This window comes from Physella acuta, unplaced genomic scaffold, assembly GCF_028476545.2.
Source record: "Physella acuta isolate Inbredline_101_S28 unplaced genomic scaffold, ASM2847654v3 ptg000814l, whole genome shotgun sequence".
NCBI classification, from domain to species: Eukaryota; Metazoa; Mollusca; class Gastropoda; family Physidae; genus Physella; species Physella acuta.
Genome location: NW_026732332.1, coordinates 137139 through 157851, shown reverse-complemented (window position 1 = coordinate 157851; position 20713 = coordinate 137139). Strand labels below are relative to the sequence as shown.

Genomic DNA, 20713 nt, shown 5'->3' with positions numbered 1-20713 from the left:
TGGCTGGTTACGTGTATTGTTGCTGGCTGGTTACGTGTATTGTTGCTGGCTGGTTACGTGTATTGTTGTTGGCTGGTTACGTGTATTGTTGCTGGCTGGTTACGTGTATTGTTGCTGGCTGGTTATAGTACGTGTATTGTTGCTGGCTGGTGACGTGTATTGTTGCTGGCTGGTTATAGTACGTGTATTGTTGCTGGCTGGTTATAGTACGTGTATTGTTGCTGGCTGGTTACGTGTATTGTTGCTGGCTGGTTACGTGTATTGTTGCTGGCTGGTTACGTGTATTGTTGCTGGCTGGTTACGTGTATTGTTGCTGGCTGGTTACGTGTATTGTTGCTGGCTGGTTACGTGTATTGTTGCTGGCTGGTTACGTGTATTGTTGCTGGTTGGTTATAGTACGTGTATTGTTGCTGGCTGGTTATAGTACGTGTATTGTTGCTGGCTGGTTACGTGTATTGTTGCTGGCTGGTTACGTGTATTGTTGCTGGCTGGTTATAGTACGTGTATTGTTGCTGGTTGGTTATAGTACGTGTATTGTTGCTGGCTGGTTATAGTACGTGTATTGTTGCTGGCTGGTGACGTGTATTGTTGCTGGCTGGTTATAGTACGTGTATTGTTGCTGGTTGGTTATAGTACGTGTATTGTTGCTGGCTGGTTACGTGTATTGTTGCTGGCTGGTTACGTGTATTGTTGCTGGCTGGTTACGTGTATTGTTGCTGGTTGGTTACGTGTATTGTTGCTGGCTGGTTACGTGTATTGTTGCTGGCTGGTTACGTGTATTGTTGCTGGCTGGTTACGTGTATTGTTGCTGGCTGGTTACGTGTATTGTTGCTGGTTGGTTACGTGTATTGTTGCTGGTTGGTTATAGTACGTGTATTGTTGCTGGCTGGTTACGTGTATTGTTGCTGGCTGGTTATAGTACGTGTATTGTTGCTGGCTGGTTACGTGTATTGTTGCTGGCTGGTTACGTGTATTGTTGCTGGCTGGTTACGTGTATTGTTGCTGGCTGGTTACGTGTATTGTTGCTGGCTGGTTACGTGTATTGTTGCTGGCTGGTTACGTGTATTGTTGCTGGCTGGTTACGTGTATTGTTTCTGGCTGGTTACGTGTATTGTTGCTGGCTGGTTACGTGTATTGTTGCTGGCTGGTTACGTGTATTGTTGCTGGCTGGTTATATCACGTGTATTAAAAATATTTTAAATCGACCAGTGCTTGCAGCAGCTTTAGAAAATGTGTCTAGTAGTTTAGTGTTATGTTTTATACTTGTTTTATTGAAAGGTGGACAAGAGTCTCCCGGCTCCTAGGATTTGTCGTGTTTATATCTAGCTGAATATTGTTCGTCTATTTCACTTGCTTGCCTCCAAGTGCTAGCTGACATGTAATGGCCAATTGTATATCGAACTAGAAGGTTGCCAAAAAAAGATTCCATCATATTCTCCAGTTTGTTTTCGTTTCGTGACCTTTCTTCAGATTTTCTTCAAGCCTGACGTCACGGTTGCATAAACAGTAACCTACTTGTGTCAAGATGCTCGGCCCGTCAGCTGGGTTACCTCACCGAGGTTCTACCTGTAAATATGACTCACCTAGAATCTAGCACCAGTTTTTGAGCATCCGTGTAACAACGTCAGACATTCAGTTCTTACGCTGAAGGCGAGATAGCGACACATTACTTTCCTAAAGTGAGACCGTTACACATTATAGAACATACTTAACAAAATACAAACTATTGACCTACTTTACATGATATACACGCCACAAAGACCTAGTGTACATGATACACACCATTGACCTACTTGACATAATACACACCATTGACCTACTTGACATAATACACACCATTGACCTACTTGACATAATACACACCATTGACCTAGTGTACATGTTACACACAATTGACCTACTTGACATAATACACACCATTGACCTGGTGTACATGATACACACCATTGACCTAGTGTACATAATACACACCATTGACCTAGTGTACATGATACACACCATTGACCTACTTGACATAATACACACCATTGACCTAGTGTACATAATACACACCATTGACCTAGTGTACATAATACACACCATTGACCTAGTGTACATGATACACACCATTGACCTAGTGTACATAATACACACCATTGACCTAGTGTACATGATACACACCATTGACCTAGTGTACATAACACACACCATTGACCTTATTTACCTGAAATTATTTTTTTCTCGCGAACAAGATGCACGTGTTGTTGGCGCGGCGAACAAAGAGACAAGTTGAGGCTATTTTTTTACCTGGGAGATAGATCACATTCAACGTGCTAGATGGAAGGGGTGAGAATTTTTTGAACCAGGTAGATAGATCGTTGTTACCGTGCTAGGGGGTGAAGATTTTTAGCCGTGTTAGCATATGCTTTTACAAGATGAGGTAAAAATTCTCGAGTTCATCCACGTCCACACCAACCCGCGTTATGCAGTCAGTTCTTGGGTGTCAAAGTTATCACTAGGTTCTGTAGAGTTACCTTATCACTAGGCTCTGTAGAGTTACCTTATCACTAGACTCTGTAGAGTTACCTTATCACTAGGCTCTGTAGAGTTACCTTATCACTAGGCTCTGTAGAGTTACCTTATCACTAGGCTCTGTAGAGTTACCTTATCACTAGGCTCTGTAGAGTTACCTTATCACTAGGCTCTGTAGAGTTACCTTATCACTAGGCTCTGTAGAGTTACCTTATCACTAGGCTCTGTAGAGTTACCTTATCACTAGGCTCTGTAGAGTTACCTTATCACTAGGCTCTGTAGAGTTACCTTATCACTAGGCTCTGTAGAGTTACCTTATCACTAGGCTATGTAGAGTTACCTTATCACTAGGCTCTGCACCTTATGGGCATCCAGTATTTTTATATATTAATAATTACTTTTTAAAAACTTTACCCCTTTCTCAACTTGTCAAGTTGATCTCTGACCACACCTTAGCTCAAGTTGATCTCTGACCACACCTTAGCTCAAGTTGATCTCTGACCCCACCTTAGCTCAAGTTGGTCTCTGACCACACCTTAGCTCAAGTTGGTCTCTGACCACACCTTAGCTCAAGTTGGTCTCTGACCACACCTTAGCTCAAGTTGGTCTCTGACCACACCTTAGCTCAAGTTGGTCTCTGACCACACCTTAGCTCAAGTTGGTCTCTGACCACACCTTAGCTCAAGTTGATCTCTGACCACACCTTAGCTCAAGTTGGTCTCTGACCACACCTTAGCTCAAGTTGATCTCTGACCACACCTTAGCTCAAGTTGGTCTCTGACCACACCTTAGCTCAAGTTGATCTCTGACCACACCTTAGCTCAAGTTGGTCTCTGACCACACCTTAGCTCAAGTTGATCTCTGACCCCACCTTAGCTCAAGTTGGTCTCTGACCACACCTTAGCTCAAGTTGGTCTCTGACCACACCTTAGCTCAAGTTGATCTCTGACCCCACCTTAGCTCAAGTTGATCTCTGACCTTTCTGTCTACTTCCTCTTCATAGTCTCCCAAATACAAAAATTGTCTTGGGTCATTATCAACACTTATTTTTGTATTTTACTATGTATGAATAGCTGCTAATAATCAAACAAGTTCTCCTGTATTTGTTGAAAATTGTTGTGAAACATTTTGGAGTTGAGCATTTATGAAGCTCACCATACTAACCTAACCTTAATCCTAACTTGAAGTTTGATTCCAGTCTGTCGTCAGCACCTGTCCATTGTGGACGAATGCTGATTCCTCCCCTTATCACTTCCACATCAAATATTTCATTAGGGGTGTCAAACTGATTTTTTTGAAAGTTGCTATGTCAAGAACGGTGCCCTGTCAAAACGGCCCGGGACAAATCGGCCCCGTCAAAACGGCCTCGTTAATATGACCCCGTCAAATCGACTCCCGACTAAACGACCCAGTCAAAATAGCCCCGTTAAAAAGGCCCCGACTTATTGGCTCCCGTCAAATGGGCTCCCGTTACATTGACTCGAGACATATAGGCACCCGACACATGAGGACGTAACAAGTTTTTTTTCGTAGACAAGGGCTATATTCTTTTAAAGGAATCCAATAAGGGTTTATTTCTAAGCTAACTGCAAAGTGTAAATAAATCTGCACTCGTGCATTGATCATTAATATATATGGACATTGTTACAACTGTAGTAAAGATCTCGCTCCCCCCCCCCCCCATTCCAAGTAAGTGTTGGAGGCATTAACATAACATCTATTTAAAATTGAAATTAAAGAACACACTAAAAAAATCTATGTACTATTTAGTTTAAAATCATCGCTAAAACCCAACCCATCCATGATATTTGCGGGGTTTTCTACTTTAAACCAGTGTTTCTTCCAGACTTTTTTCTCGGGGGGGGGGGGGCACTGTTAAAAGTATATATTTTCTATATAAATTTCATTTCGTTCGAGGGGGGGGGGGCTAAACTTTCTTCGGGGTACTGCGCCCCCCCCCAAGCGATGCCTGGATGAAACTCAGCTTTAAACTATAGGCTACCCATATGTTGTTGACACTGGTGACAAAATGTACGATCACGTGACCTTTTAGAATCAACAGAATTAAATATTTAACTATTCTAAAAAGATTAGAAAAAATATGTATTTAATTTTCAAAGTACCCTCTGTCAGAAAAGTAAAAAATGTTTAAACTAAGCAATCAGAAAAATATTAGACTGATACAATGTGAAGAGGGGTTTAGTTTATCGGACGAAGTCGGAGGAAGTCTAATCATTGGACGGAGTTACAGCTTTAATAATAATAAAAATATAAGGAAGAAATAAACTATAAAAAATAGACTCACAAACTTGTTTATTAAGTAGCTACATGTTTTTATTTATTTCACTGAACTATCAAGCCTCTAAAACTTGCTAACATCAATTTAGAAAAGCTTGGTGGTGCGTTGTTAACGATGAAAACGGCCATTTTCTTCGACCGAGCCTAAAGCTATTTTAGTGATCGCTATAGTGTGTTTTGTCGAGCTCGGTCTTTTTTGACTATGCTCAGAAATGATAAACAAAATAAGTGTTTTAACAGAAAAAGGACCACCTTTCTGAATATTCTGATTAAAAATTTATACGAGTAGTATATTAGGTCCCTTTTGGGTCGCATTTTTGGCGGAGCAGGATGTGGGAAGGTACAATGACATATAGCAAAATACTCGGGAGCAGGATGTGGGCCTGGTACAATGACATATAGCAAAATACTCCCAGCCTGGCGCATCGGGATGTGGAGGGTGGGTGAGCAGGATGCGCAGCCTGGTACAACGACATATAGTAAAATACTACGCCAACTAGGGTTGGCGGAGGTGGTGGGGAAGTAGGTCACCTTTTGGTGACCTTGTGACGTAATTAGTAACATTATGACGTAATCATTGACCTAGTTACGTAATTTTAATGCGTTTTTTTAATGAGTTTTTTAAATTTTAATTAATTTTTGACCTAGTTACGTAATTTTAATGCGTTTTTAAGGAGTTTTTAAATTTTTAATTAATTTTTATTATCGAGTTACGTAATTTAATTACTTTGATTGTATTTTTATTTTGTTTAATTTGTTTGTTTACTTGTTGTTTAATTTGATTTCTTTGTTTATATTGTGTAATTTTTATTAACGAGTTACGTAATTTGATTATTTGTTTACTTTTTAATTATTTTTATTGACGAGTTACGTAATTTGATTATTTGTTTACTTTTTAATTATTTTTATTTTGTTTATTTTTAATTTTATTTTATTTTATAATTAGTTAAATTATTATTAACTAGTTACGTAATTTGATTTTAATTACTTTTGTTTATTTATTTATTTGATATATTTCTTTTCTTTGTTGTTTAATTTGTTGGTTTAATTCATTTTAATTAGTTTCATTTTAATTTTTAAATTCTCCCCTACAACGAACGTGTACTAGAACAGTCTTTGTATACCAACCTTTAACCAGCCGTGCAACATGTGGTACTTATCGATCCGCGATCCTTTGTTCTTGTCAAACAACGGGCGCGTTAATATTGATTCCACCCACGGGCCATCAAATGATGGTCCGCCTAATTAATTGGGAACATCTGTTACCATGACACGCGCTGCCCGTTTTAATGGGAATGTATTGATCGCAGCCGCTGGCCCATCACACCTAATTAAATTTGTGTTATGCATCACCGAGTTTCCCCCGAGCGGTTTGACGGGTCATGATGATTTATGTGGGTTCGCGAAGCGATCCCACCGGGGGGGTATGGTAATTAACGCGAAGCCAGCGTTAAGTGTGGGAACATCTGTTACCACGTTAATCGGTTTTTTCCCCCCGTGCTTTTCACTAACAGTTATACGGACAGTATCATAGGTTTTTGGTTTTCACCGAGGCAATGTTTTGTTGTTGGTTGGTGTAGAGTTTATACGAGGGTCGGTGAAGTTTTCACCGAGGTTGGTTTTGAACTCGAACCATACATGTTTAAGAATTACTAGGTGTAGAGTTTATACGAGGGTCGGTGAAGTTTTCACCGAGGTTGGTTTTGAACTCGGACCATGCATGTTTAGGAATTGCTAGGTGTAGAGTTTATACTAGGGTGGTATGGTTTTGGTTTCACCATGGTTTGGTTCAAAGTTGCTACATGTATGCTTTGGAGTTGGTAGGTTTCAAACTAGGGTCGGTGAAGTTTTCAACAAGACAGGTTTCAAACTCTGTCCATTCATGTCTTGGAGTTGTTGCGGATAGAATTTATACTAGGGTCGGTGAAGTTTTCCCGATGTAATATTGTTTTTGTCTTTACCAGTTCGTTTTGTGATGGTGTGTGTGTGTGTGTGTGTGTGTATGTGAGAGCTTTTTGGTTTGAGTGAAAAAGTTTGGTTTGCGGTGTATAACTTACACCGATGTTTTGACTGCGTAGGATTTCAAAGTTGGATGGGAAAGTTGTCACACCTTTTAATCAGCTATTACAATTAATCACAAAAGAGCATTTAAATGTATATAAAAATTTTATTTACTTAAAACAACTCCTGTGTGTGTGTGTGTGTGTGTGAATGTGCAGCCCGTACAAAAGGACAGTCTGGATAATAGCGTCGATGTTCTTCTTCTACCACATCACCCGTTTCCCAACCCCTCAACGTATTCAAACAGAAAATACACTTGACAAGGTCACCAGGTCCAATGAAGATAAAACCATTTTTAGCCAAACTGATAGGGTCGACCGGGTAGACGTCGGACCAACACCCCGAAAATGTTTGCAACCTTTCCTCCTCATCATGTAACCTGATGTCACTGTCCCTGTCAGAAGCTGGGTTGGGTGGTGGTGGTGTCTCATCAAGGGGTTCAATAAAGGTTCCACCTATAGGTCGCTGTACAAACACTCTCTCATAACCTAGATTCAGCTCCCCTTGATTAGTCTCATGAAAGGTACTGATCATCTGTACAGGATACAATCTCACTTCCTCGGGTCCAATATCAAGACCCGTTTCCGTTTGATCCGACATTGTCGTGCTCTCAGTGGAATCCCATCCACAGCACTGAAGACAAAAACATTCACCGGACATGGTATAGGGTTCTTATACGGCGGTGTTTATAGTATTCCCTGAATACCACACCTGGGTGGGCTATCGATCAATACCGTAAAGAGCGGTTTCCAACTCGGATCCAGTATTTTAAATGGTTGATTTTGATTTCAGTCATGCCTCTTATACAGGATACCGAGTTACATAACTTTCAGGGACAAGTAACAAAACAATAACTCACATCAAAAATTTAAAAAAGATCGTTTATATCATAAGTTTTTATTGAATAAAAACAACCCCATCAGCATACCGTCATGGTTCTGTCTTATTTACATATTTACATTAAAGTCTCGTTAAAGTCATGGTTGGTAAACTAACGGGTCTTATATGTCTAGGGGAGATGTTGTGACATTGTCTGCGTCTACTTGTCTTTTAATGTAAAAGTAAGAAAGTGAGTTTCTGTGTTGGGTGTAAGTGTATATCCCCGTGTTGTATGCTCTGAACCCTGTGTTTGTCCCACCACTTGGTTCCTTTGTTGTGAGGACCTGCATGAAAGATTCTTTGCCTAGTGTGTTGTGATTTTTAGATAATCCTTTGGTTGATGTTTTATTATACTCGCCAAAACAGTGGTACGTCTTACTACATAAAGATACCATCCCATCCCCTTCATATTCTAGCTTAAACAACCCCGGTGTTCTTTTTTCATAAATTTTCCTAGCCCTACACCCCAGACAATGACTATCTACCGTGCCTTTGCCGCTTATAAATTGTGGTCTATGTGAGTCGCATACTTCTGAGGGGAACCATTTGTCGTAAATGTAAAAAAACTCGTGTTCTAGTCCCGGTCTAACGGCTTTTAACAAGTCATCGGTACTTAAGGCTAAGTATAAACTGTCCGTGTCCATCTCACATAGCTGAAAGTCGGTTCTATCTATATATTTGTCTATAAAGTCATAATAAAATTCTAACATTCTAAGTTTTGCGTACTGATAAACGAAAAAGCCTATCTGAAGAGGGAGATCCCAAACTATCTTCTTTTTTAACGTTTCTACTTCGTAAACAGCGTCGGTAAGTTTTGTCATTTTTTTAAATCGTGGATTATTAATACAATCCCCTATATCCCTATCACTACAGTAGGTCATGTCCGCATGTCGTGTTTTATCCGTCAAAGTTTTACCGTATGCCGCGTTTCCTAACAATTTCATTGTTTCACTAGTTATTGCGTATTTGTCGTCTATGTCCCCCTTTCTTCGCGCGTCTGAAACTGTATCCCCAAATGTCTTAAAACATGCAACTGGATTATATTCAACGACTTGATAAATTTTAGTTAACACCAACCCATGATTTAAATACCACTTTAAAAGGGGGGTCGCTAATAAAATTTTCTCCCCTGTAAAGCTACCGATTAAAGTCCGTCTACCGCTAGTTAATAAGTTGTTATCGATCGCGTATTGTCTCATAAACGGTCCGATGTCGTCGCGCGTAACGTACGTATTTTTAAAAATAGGTGTCATCTCACTAAAATGTTCTCTTAAACTATCCGGTACTTTAATGTCGCATTCTATCAGTCCAAAACACGAGTCGTCTAAAACAGAATCGATGATCTGTTTTTCAGTCAGGGGCCATTTCTTACCATAGGTCGGTGTCGGTGTTTTTTGTGATTTGTCAATAGATTTTAAATAGTCTTTAATAGTTGGGTTCATTTTTTTCTGGTTCCCCCACTCACATTCCCACATTTCTACAACTTTAACGTCAACAGTCTCGGTAAGGTACTTCGTAATTTCGTTTGTCTTTTTAAATAACTCTGTCAAGGGTCTGTTACTAATAGGATTTACTGTTCGGTCTTTGGTTAAGGGGCAGTCGGGGTGTCCATGAAAGAGGCAGCCATGGAACTGATAAACGGTTCGACTGTTCGCGTCCCACCCGTCTACTCTTATATGGCGAGATCCTAAGCTAACTTCGCCCCCATTAAACGCGGTTTTTAAAGTTACCCCCTTTGTTTTTGAAACCCACGATAACCACTGAAAGGCCTGTTCCCCATAATGATTCGTTTTACGCGGTCTAAACCCCTCCTCACTATTTCTAATAATCGGAAATCCCGTCGGCATTTTTTGCATTAAAGACCATAAATAAAGCGCGTTTGCGTCGTACCCCTTAATTGCCTGTACCACCTTATTACTATTCCCCCTAATGAACGTTTCACCCTTTTCGTGATGTCTATGAAAAATAATGGAGGGGCCCCCTACGATATTATTTCGGATTGTTTTATGTAACTCTGATTCGCGCTCGGAACACAAAGAAAAAGAAACGTTTTCGGGAAGTGTTTTGAATAAGTATTTTAAGGTTACCCCCGGGACAGAAATCGCGTCTTTAAAAATATCAACCCCTAAATTTTTGTAAAAATTAGTTTGCTGCTCGAGCGCTTCGATAAACGGTTTTACATCGATATTGTTATACCAAATAAGATAATCTTTAAACGTTTGCATCCCCTTCTCTACCCAAATTTGCCTACACGTCGCGTACTCCTCGTCTGAAATGTTACAATTTTTTAATGATGAAAAAAAGGCCGAATGCGGAGGTAAATCCGTTTCATCTAAGACGGCTAAATTTTTGACATATTCGTACGGAAAAAATCCCTTGGTCTCTTTAACATTATACGCGGCGAGGTATTTACTATAGCTAAACCCAGGTGCTAGATAATTAACTATATCTAAGAACTTTAATTTATTTGTTGATATACACATAAAATTATTATTTCTTTTAACTACATATTTAAACGGTGTTTGTTTATCTTCTACGTCATCTTCGTCATCGTTACAACTAGCTCTAGGTCCCTCCTCTAACCCCTCTTCTGTGTTTGAATAAGCTAAAAAGTACTGAATAAAATACGGCTTAACGAGATTTATATCATATTTTCCTGAATTAAACCCTATAACCGGCATTTGTCGCAAATACTCGTCTAATCTACCGCTAAGAAACCTATCAAACCCTTTGTCGTTCGACTTATTATCACTACCCCTAGCTTTAGGTGGAAATAACTTCCTGATTTGCTTAAAAACAGGCTCGAACTGTTTTTTCAAAATTCCATAAGCTGCCTCAGCAATTATGTGGAGTCTGTCAATAACTCTAGTCACTAATTCTTGAGGGTCACCAGTCGAAATAAAACAGATGGGTTCGACGAACCCATCTACGTTTGAGGCTACAGAGCAAGACAAAGGCACGTGTTTGGCTACGCTTTTTGTAACTCTACCTAATGTGGGTAACTCGGTATGGTCGAAATAGCATTCGAAATCGTAAGTTGCTCGGAAGGGATAAACAAAGTTACTATCTACATTTAACCCATAGGACGCTAAAAACTCCCAGATTGTTTGCTGTGTCTGATAAAGCCCCCCCTTATACCTATCTACGGGTTTCCCCCCATTACACCCTTTCACGTGTCTGTTTAATTGTTTAACGGTGGGCCATAATTTGTTACACACAGAACACGCGAAAGAGTGACCCGCCCCACCTATATTATTAATGTACATAAACTGATTTTGAAAAAATAAAAGATACATGGTCTCCCTAAACCTATCACTACTTCTAAGTTTCGGAAAAAGGATCTGGTTTTCGTCAAATTCAAAAAGCTCAATATTTACACTAAAACAGGACTCTAAGAGGGGAATTTCGACCAACCTAACCCCGCTAAAATTATCCAAGGTCCCGAGACCTTGGTGCGCTTGCCACTGTTTCGCGAGTTTTAATGTTGGCTTTCTAAGATCTTTTAAGGGTGCTCCTAAATGTGTGGCTAAACATCTAAAAAAGGAAAAATTGTCTGTGTAGGGTTTTGAATGTGAATCGTGTTGTAACATGTTAATGGCGTGATTATGTTTAATAAAGTCAGGAATGTCTGTGAGAAGGGATGTGGGTAAAGGATTGTCTGTGGTCGTGTGTAAGTCTACTGCATCTCCCCTAAGGTCGTCTACAGGAAACATAGTGGTGTCTGAATAAATGGTACTGTCATTGTTAGTCTTTACGCGTTTGTTGTTTGCTATATCGTCATACGTCGTATGTCGTTTTAAAGGGCTAGTGTTGGTCGCGGTACAAGCTGTTTGGCTCGCTGAAGGGAGTTGGACAGTATGTGTGTCGGTCACAGATGTGGGTTGGTGTGTTTGTCTATCGGTCACGTATAGTGGTTGTGGAGTTTGTCTGTTGGTTGCTGATGGGGTGTCGGTCGGTAATGTTTGGTTGCTGTGTGCTGTTTTACAATGTCTTGTTAAATTCGAAAGTAGTGTAAATACTTTCCCGCAAGTTGAACAGGAATGTCTTCCTCGACCGTGTGCAGAGTCGTGATGTCTTGTCAAAGCGTCTTTGCGAGTGAACAGTCGGTTGCAGATCTCACATGTGAAACGGGTCATGGCTGGGTGGGTGGTAGGTTGGGCGGCTTCCATTATTGACGATGTGTCTAGTAGTCGGATGCTTGGGTAGGTCGCTGGCTGTAGAATAAAAAGAATTACATAAAATAAAATACATGAAATAAAAAACATACTTAAAATAAAATTGAAAATGAAACGTACCTATGGGTTTGCACGTCTAAGCTGAACGTGAAGTTAACTGTATGTGGAGATCCGAAGTGGTGTAGTTGGATGTAGTTGGAACGTTTGGTTCAGTTGATGCCTCGGGGCTGGGTAGGTAGCTCACTGGTTGTCTTGTTTGGTCGGTTGTACACTAAAAAGAAAATTCAATTGACTACTTATTTAGATACATATTTATTTAAAGGATATGTAAAGGATAATTCATACTATTAACCTTACCTCTGTGTGCGATACAAAAAGTAAAGTAAATACATGTGACTACTTATTTAATAAGATTTGATTTTAATGGGGTTAGCGCCCTTAACACAATTCATACTATTAACCTTACCTCGGTGTATGATACAAAATTAAAGTAAATACCTGTGACTACGTATTTAGAAAAAGGTTTAATTAAAAGGGGTTAGCACTTTTTAAACAATACGTACTATTATCCTTACCTTTAATGTTAATTGCGAAGGTTCTGTAAACATGCACACAGGCTGCGGTCCGTGGTTGTTTAGGTAGATGTGGTGATTGGTAAAGCTGGCGTGGGTTAGTCTCGGGAGTCAACAGAGGTCTCAGGCAGGATAAGTCGCGGTGAAGTTTGGTGTGAAGTCCGAAGTCGAATTGGTTTAAAACTAAATTTTCGCGGTCATTTATACGATTGCTCAGCCTAATTACACCACCAGCTGTCGCACAACAGCTGTTGCATAATGACCTAAGTGCTTCGCGGAGCTAACAAAGCGATCGGTAAAATCGATTAACGTGGTAACAGATGTTCCCACACTTAACGCTGGCTTCGCGTTAATTACCATACCCCCCCGGTGGGATCGCTTCGCGAACCCACATAAATCATCATGACCCGTCAAACCGCTCGGGGGAAACTCGGTGATGCATAACACAAATTTAATTAGGTGTGATGGGCCAGCGGCTGCGATCAATACATTCCCATTAAAACGGGCAGCGCGTGTCATGGTAACAGATGTTCCCAATTAATTAGGCGGACCATCATTTGATGGCCCGTGGGTGGAATCAATATTAACGCGCCCGTTGTTTGACAAGAACAAAGGATCGCGGATCGATAAGTACCACATGTTGCACGGCTGGTTAAAGGTTGGTATACAAAGACTGTTCTAGTACACGTTCGTTGTAGGGGAGAATTTAAAAATTAAAATGAAACTAATTAAAATGAATTAAACCAACAAATTAAACAACAAAGAAAAGAAATATATCAAATAAATAAATAAACAAAAGTAATTAAAATCAAATTACGTAACTAGTTAATAATAATTTAACTAATTATAAAATAAAATAAAATTAAAAATAAACAAAATAAAAATAATTAAAAAGTAAACAAATAATCAAATTACGTAACTCGTCAATAAAAATAATTAAAAAGTAAACAAATAATCAAATTACGTAACTCGTTAATAAAAATTACACAATATAAACAAAGTAATTAAATTAAACAACAAGTAAACAAACAAATTAAACAAAATAAAAATACAATCAAAGTAATTAAATTACGTAACTCGATAATAAAAATTAATTAAAAATTTAAAAACTCCTTAAAAACGCATTAAAATTACGTAACTAGGTCAAAAATTAATTAAAATTTAAAAAACTCATTAAAAAAACGCATTAAAATTACGTAACTAGGTCAATGATTACGTCATAATGTTACTAATTACGTCACAAGGTCACCAAAAGGTGACCTACTTCCCCACCACCTCCGCCAACCCTAGTTGGCGTAGTATTTTACTATATGTCGTTGTACCAGGCTGCGCATCCTGCTCACCCACCCTCCACATCCCGATGCGCCAGGCTGGGAGTATTTTGCTATATGTCATTGTACCAGGCCCACATCCTGCTCCCGAGTATTTTGCTATATGTCATTGTACCTTCCCACATCCTGCTCCGCCAAAAATGCGACCCAAAAGGGACCTAATATACTACTTATACGATGTCAGAATCACATGGTAATTTTCAAATTTCTTAGTTTTTTTAACATTTAAAATATTTAGTCTAGTATGTTTTTTTTGTTTAGTATCCCACTAAAGGCTATTCAATTTTGCACATTTTATAGTATTTGTAAAGAAATACATTGAACGGCCAAAATGGCCCGCGAGTTGAATGGAAGAGGGGTCAAAATCCGTTACTCGACTGCCGTAGAAAAATCATCTCGGTGATAGTTTTCAACTGGTAAATGAGATATATTATGTAAAATCCACGACTATAAAAATTATACATAATTAGAGGGCATAAAATCTACTTTTTAATGGTACAAAGCTTACTACTATATGAGTCCATTTTATTATCGAAACTATGAAGTGAATAGCTACTATATTTGGGCGTTTTAAGGCCGTTTGACATACCTAATTTCATGGGAAACTTCTTCCACCTACAGACTAGCACCTAAACCCATAGTTTTCTCCATGTCGAGAATAATACTCGAGTCCATCTCTCCCCAGACTAGCACCAGCACCTAAACCCATAGTTTTCTCCATGTCGAGAATAAAACTCAGTCCATCTCTCCCCAGACTAGCACCAGCACCTAAACCCATAGTTTTCTCCATGTCGAGAATAAAACTCGAGTCCATCTCTCCCCAGACTAGCACCAGCACCTAAACCCATAGTTTTCTCCATGTCGAGAATAAAACTCGAGTCCATCTCTCCCCAGACTAGCACCAGCACCTAAACCCATAGTTTTCTCCATGTCGAGATAAAACTCGAGTCCATCTCTCCCCAGACTAGCACCTAAACCCATAGTTTTCTCCATGTCGAGAATAAAACTCGAGTCCATCTCTCCCCCGACTAGCACCAGCACCTAAACCCATAGTTTTCTCCATGTCGAGAATAAAACTCAGTCCATCTCTCCCCAGACTAGCACCAGCACCTAAACCCATAGTTTTCTCCATGTCGAGAATAAAACTCAGTCCATCTCTCCCCAGACTAGCACCAGCACCTAAACCCATAGTTTTCTCCATGTCGAGAATAAAACTCGAGTCCATCTCTCCCCAGACTAGCACCAGCACCTAAACCCATAGTTTTCTCCATGTCGAGATAAAACTCGAGTCCATCTCTCCCCAGACTAGCACCTAAACCCATAGTTTTCTCCATGTCGAGAATAAAACTCGAGTCCATCTCTCCCCCGACTAGCACCAGCACCTAAACCCATAGTTTTCTCCATGTCGAGAATAAAACTCAGTCCATCTCTCCCCAGACTAGCACCAGCACCTAAACCCATAGTTTTCTCCATGTCGAGAATAAAACTCAGTCCATCTCTCCCCAGACTAGCACCAGCACCTAAACCCATAGTTTTCTCCATGTCGAGAATAAAACTCGAGTCCATCTCTCCCCAGACTAGCACCAGCACCTAAACCCATAGTTTTCTCCATGTCGAGAATAAAACTCAGTCCATCTCTCCCCAGACTAGCACCTAAACCCATAGTTTTCTCCATGTCGAGATAAAACTCGAGTCCATCTCTCCCCAGACTAGCACCTAAACCCATAGTTTTCTCCATGTCGAGAATAAAACTCGAGTCCATCTCTCCCCCGACTAGCACCAGCACCTAAACCCATAGTTTTCTCCATGTCGAGAATAAAACTCAGTCCATCTCTCCCCAGACTAGCACCAGCACCTAAACCCATAGTTTTCTCCATGTCGAGAATAAAACTCAGTCCATCTCTCCCCAGACTAGCACCAGCACCTAAACCCATAGTTTTCTCCATGTCGAGAATAAAACTCGAGTCCATCTCTCCCCAGACTAGCACCAGCACCTAAACCCATAGTTTTCTCCATGTCGAGATAAAACTCGAGTCCATCTCTCCCCAGACTAGCACCTAAACCCATAGTTTTCTCCATGTCGAGAATAAAACTCGAGTCCATCTCTCCCCCGACTAGCACCAGCACCTAAACCCATAGTTTTCTCCATGTCGAGAATAAAACTCAGTCCATCTCTCCCCAGACTAGCACCAGCACCTAAACCCATAGTTTTCTCCATGTCGAGAATAAAACTCAGTCCATCTCTCCCCAGACTAGCACCAGCACCTAAACCCATAGTTTTCTCCATGTCGAGAATAAAACTCGAGTCCATCTCTCCCCAGACTAGCACCAGCACCTAAACCCATAGTTTTCTCCATGTCGAGAATAAAACTCAGTCCATCTCTCCCCAGACTAGCACCTAAACCCATAGTTTTCTCCATGTCGAGAATAAAACTCGAGTCCATCTCTCCCCCGACTAGCACCAGCACCTAAACCCATAGTTTTCTCCATGTCGAGAATAAAACTCAGTCCATCTCTCCCCAGACTAGCACCAGCACCTAAACCCATAGTTTTCTCCATGTCGAGAATAAAACTCAGTCCATCTCTCCCCAGACTAGCACCAGCACCTAAACCCATAGTTTTCTCCATGTCGAGAATAAAACTCGAGTCCATCTCTCCCCAGACTAGCACCAGCACCTAAACCCATAGTTTTCTCCATGTCGAGAATAAAACTCGACTCCATCTCTCCCCAGACGAGCACCAGTTGCCCAGTGTACCGCCCCTACTGGTCACCATCCCAAGGACATATCCCAAGTCAAGTCCCAGGTGTGACCCGAGCTCATGCCCTGGCTATGGTGAGTCACTCCTCATTCACTTCATTTCATCCTTCCTAACTCGAATTATTTCATTCACTTCATTTCATCCTTACTAACTCGAATTATTTCATTCACTTCATTTCATCCTTACTAACTCGAATTATTTCATTCACTTCATTTCATCCTTGCTAACTCGAATTATTTCATTCACTTCATTTCATCCTTACCTAAGTCAAGCTTTTTCAAAAGCTAACGAAATACAACGTATCAAATCAGCCAGGGGTTAGGAAATAATTTTCTCTTGTGTTGTCATTTGTGGTTTTTATTTGCAACCATTTTATCTCCATTTGAAATGTTGCTGTTTGTCTCTGAGTGCCTGGAGAAATTGTTGCTTGTCACAGTAACGTTGCTTTCTCCCCCCCCCCCCCCCACCTGTTTAAATGGTTCTCACGTTTGATATAGCACTTCATACTTACAAAAACTGTAGAAATTGTCAACTCCGCTAAATATTTGCACCTATGCGCCTACCCCAAATCTTAGTCCAACTTGCTCGATCCCTAATCTGAAATCGTAATCCCACTTATGCGTAGCCTACCCATAAATCTTAGCCCAACTTTAGGGTAGCCTACCCCTAAATCTCAGTCCAACTTAGCGTAACCTACCCCTAAATCTTAGTCCAACTTAGCGTAGCCTACACGTAAATCTTAGTCCAACTTAGCGTAACCTACCCTTAAAACTTAGTCCAACTGTTAGTCGTTTTCCCTTCCCAAAAATTGCAGTGGGTTGGAGTTTGTGTACACAATGGTGTATGATGTGTACTACACAATGGTGTGTGTTGTGTACCACACAATGGTGTGTGTTGTGTACCACACAATGGTGTGTGTACCACACAATGGTGTGTGTTGTGTACCACACAATGGTGTGTCTACCACACAATGATGTGTGTTGTGTACCACACATTGGTGTGTGTTGTGTACCACACAATGGTGTGTGTACCACACAATGGTGTGTGTTGTGTACAACACAATGGTGTGTGTACCACACAATGGTGTGTGTACCACACAATGATGTGTGTTGTGTACCACACAATGGTGTGTGTACCACACAATGATGTGTGTTGTGTACACCTTGAAATGTACATGCGTGATGCTGCCACCCGTCTAAGAGAGGCCGGGTGCCTCTTGCTTTGACCTTTATCTACCTTGAGCTGCTAGAGGTCACCTCTAGTTGCTGGTGTGGACAAAAATAGACTCGCCACTTTTCACCTACTGGGCCAGGCCGGGACCTAAGTTAGACGACTCTTTGTTACAGACGCCTTGCTTTCTTTCTGTATAAAAACTACAGTACACCTACCCCGTGTTTTACAGTGGTTTAGTTTGAAAACGGCACCCTACTCGCTCTGTAGAGGTTACCTTTATTATCAGCACATTCTTATAACCGATGTACCTGCACGTGAGCCGTTCGATGACGTCAGGGTGAGCTCTTCTGCAGCTGCTGTTGGCTGCCGGCCATCATCCACCCTCTCGTCATGCGCAGTCGGTGGGCTTCTCCCAGACTTTAGCATCAGTCAGTAGACAAACCGTTCACATACATCATGGCTCAACTCCCAGACTTTAGCATCAGTCAGTAGACAGACCGTTCACATACATCATGGCTCAACTCCCAGACTTTAGCATCAGTCAGTAGACAAACCGTTCACATACATCATGGCTCAACTCCCAGACTTTAGCATCAGTCAGTAGACAAACCGTTCACATACATCATGGCTCAACTCCCAGACTTTAGCATCAGTCAGTAGACAGACCGTTCACATACATCATGGCTCAACTCCCAGACTTTAGCATCAGTCAGTAGACAAACCGTTCGCATACATCATGGCTCAACTCCCAGACTTTAGCATCAGTCAGTAGACAAACCGTTCACATACATCATGGCTCAACTCCCAGACTTTAGCATCAGTCAGTAGACAGACCGTTCACATACATCATGGCTCAACTCCCAGACTTTAGCATCAGTCAGTAGACAAACCGTTCACATACATCATGGCTCAACTCCCAGACTTTAGCATCAGTCAGTAGACAAACCGTTCACATACATCATGGCTCAACTCCCAGACTTTAGCATCAGTCAGTAGACAAACCGTTCACATACATCATGGCTCAACTCCCAGACTTTAGCATCAGTCAGTAGACAGACCGTTCACATACATCATGGCTCAACTCCCAGACTTTAGCATCAGTCAGTAGACAAACCGTTCGCATACATCATGGCTCAACTCCCAGACTTTAGCATCAGTCAGTAGACAAACCGTTCACATACATCATGGCTCAACTCCCAGACTTTAGCATCAGTCAGTAGACAAACCGTTCACATACATCATGGCTCAACTCCCAGACATGGGCTTTCATTTTGTTCTATATCTTGTAACAGTACTTGTGTATCAGGTTACTGGCACCACGCAGATCCTGTTAGTTGGTACCACACCAAACTACACCAAACATTGGTCCTCTAGGGTTAGATACAAACATTGGTCCTCTAGGGTAAGATACAAACATTGGTCCTCTAGGATTAGATACAAACATTGGTCCTCTAGGGTTAGATACAAACATTGGTCCTCTAGGGTAAGATACAAACATTGGTTCTCTAGGGTAAGATACAAACATTGGTCCTCTAGGGTTAGATACAAACATTGGTCCTCTAGGGTAAGATACAAATATTGGTCCTCTAGGGTTAGATACAAACATTGGTTCTCTAGGGTAAGATACAAACATTGGTTCTCTAGGGTAAGATACAAACATTGGTCCTCTTGGGTTAGATACAAACATTGGTCCTCAAGGACTAGATACAAACATTGGTCCTCTAGGGTTAGATACAAACATTGGTTCTCTAGGGTAAGATACAAACATTGGTCCTCTAGGGTTAGATACAAACATTGGTCCTCTAGGGTAAGATACAAACATTGGTTCTCTAGGGTAAGATACAAACATTGGTCCTCTAGGGTTAGATACAAATATTGGTCCTCTAGGGTTAGATACAAACATTGGTCCTCTAGGGTAAGATACAAACATTGGTTCTCTAGGGTAAGATACAAACATTGGTTCTCTAGGGTAAGATACAAACATTGGTCCTCTAGGGTAAGATACAAACATTGGTCCTCTAGGGTTAGATACAAACATTGGTCCTCTAGGGTAAGATACAAACATTGGTCCTCTAGGGTTAGATACAAACATTGGTCCTCTAGGGTAAGATACAAACATTGGTTCTCTAGGGTAAGATACAAACATTGGTCCTCTAGGGTTAGATACAAACATTGGTCCTCTAGGGCTAAGATACAAATATTGGTCCTCTAGGGTTAGATACAAACATTGGTCCTCTAGGGTTAGATACAAACATTGGTCCTCTAGGGTAAGATACAAATATTGGTCCTCTAGGGTAAGATACAAACATTGGTTCTCTAGGGTAAGATACAAACATTGGTTCTCTAGGGTAAGATACAAACATTGGTCCTCTAGGGTAAGAGTTTGTTGAAGGAATAACGCTAAGATCGAGGAAAGTAAACTTTTTATTTTACAAGCTATTATTTAACTTACTGTCTCTGTCTAGGGGGTCGTCCATAAACGACGTCACACTCGTAGGGGGGAGGGGGTCCGTAATTTTGTGACGGTGTGTGATGGGGGGGGGGGGGATTGGAGGGTTTGACGTCACACTTTTGCATTATAAAAAAGCAATGCTAGAAAAAGAGTTTCAGCGGTTTTTTTCGCGTTTTAGAAACTGGTTTTAAAATAAATTGTAACAAGAGATGATCAAAATACTCTATGTTGACAGAGTTCTAACAAGATTTTGGAAAAAATGGTGCAATTTGGCACCCCGGGCTAAACTGTGAGCACCTTGCGTATATGTTTGCGTTTGTGTTTTCTTAGTGCTTAGGTTGGGTTTCTGGTTGGGTTTGTGTTTGGATTCTGTTTATTTTCTATTTTTTGTTTGTGTTTGTGCTTTCTTTGTGTTTGCGTTTGTGGTTGGGTTTGTATTTGCGTTTGCGTTATGTTTGCGTTTTTTTTGGTTGGTTGGTTGTGTTTAGGATTAGGCTAACC

The 20713-nt window shown here is 40.7% G+C and overlaps 1 protein-coding gene across 5 annotated transcripts in view; it reads left to right on the top strand.

Annotated features, from left to right (window-relative positions):
• Nucleotides 1–20713, top strand: part of LOC131951596 (mediator of RNA polymerase II transcription subunit 15) — an 88254-nt gene that overhangs the window by 43021 nt on the left and 24520 nt on the right. For all 5 annotated transcript variants that reach the window (XR_009388426.1, XR_009388425.1, XR_009388427.1 and 2 more), the window contains exon 16: nt 16560–16661. Coding sequence is in view for 2 of the 5 variants with exons in the window: in XM_059313919.1 (XP_059169902.1) it covers nt 16560–16661 (102 nt within the window). In the remaining 3 variants the exon portion in view is untranslated. The remainder of the gene's footprint in view (nt 1–16559; nt 16662–20713) is intronic.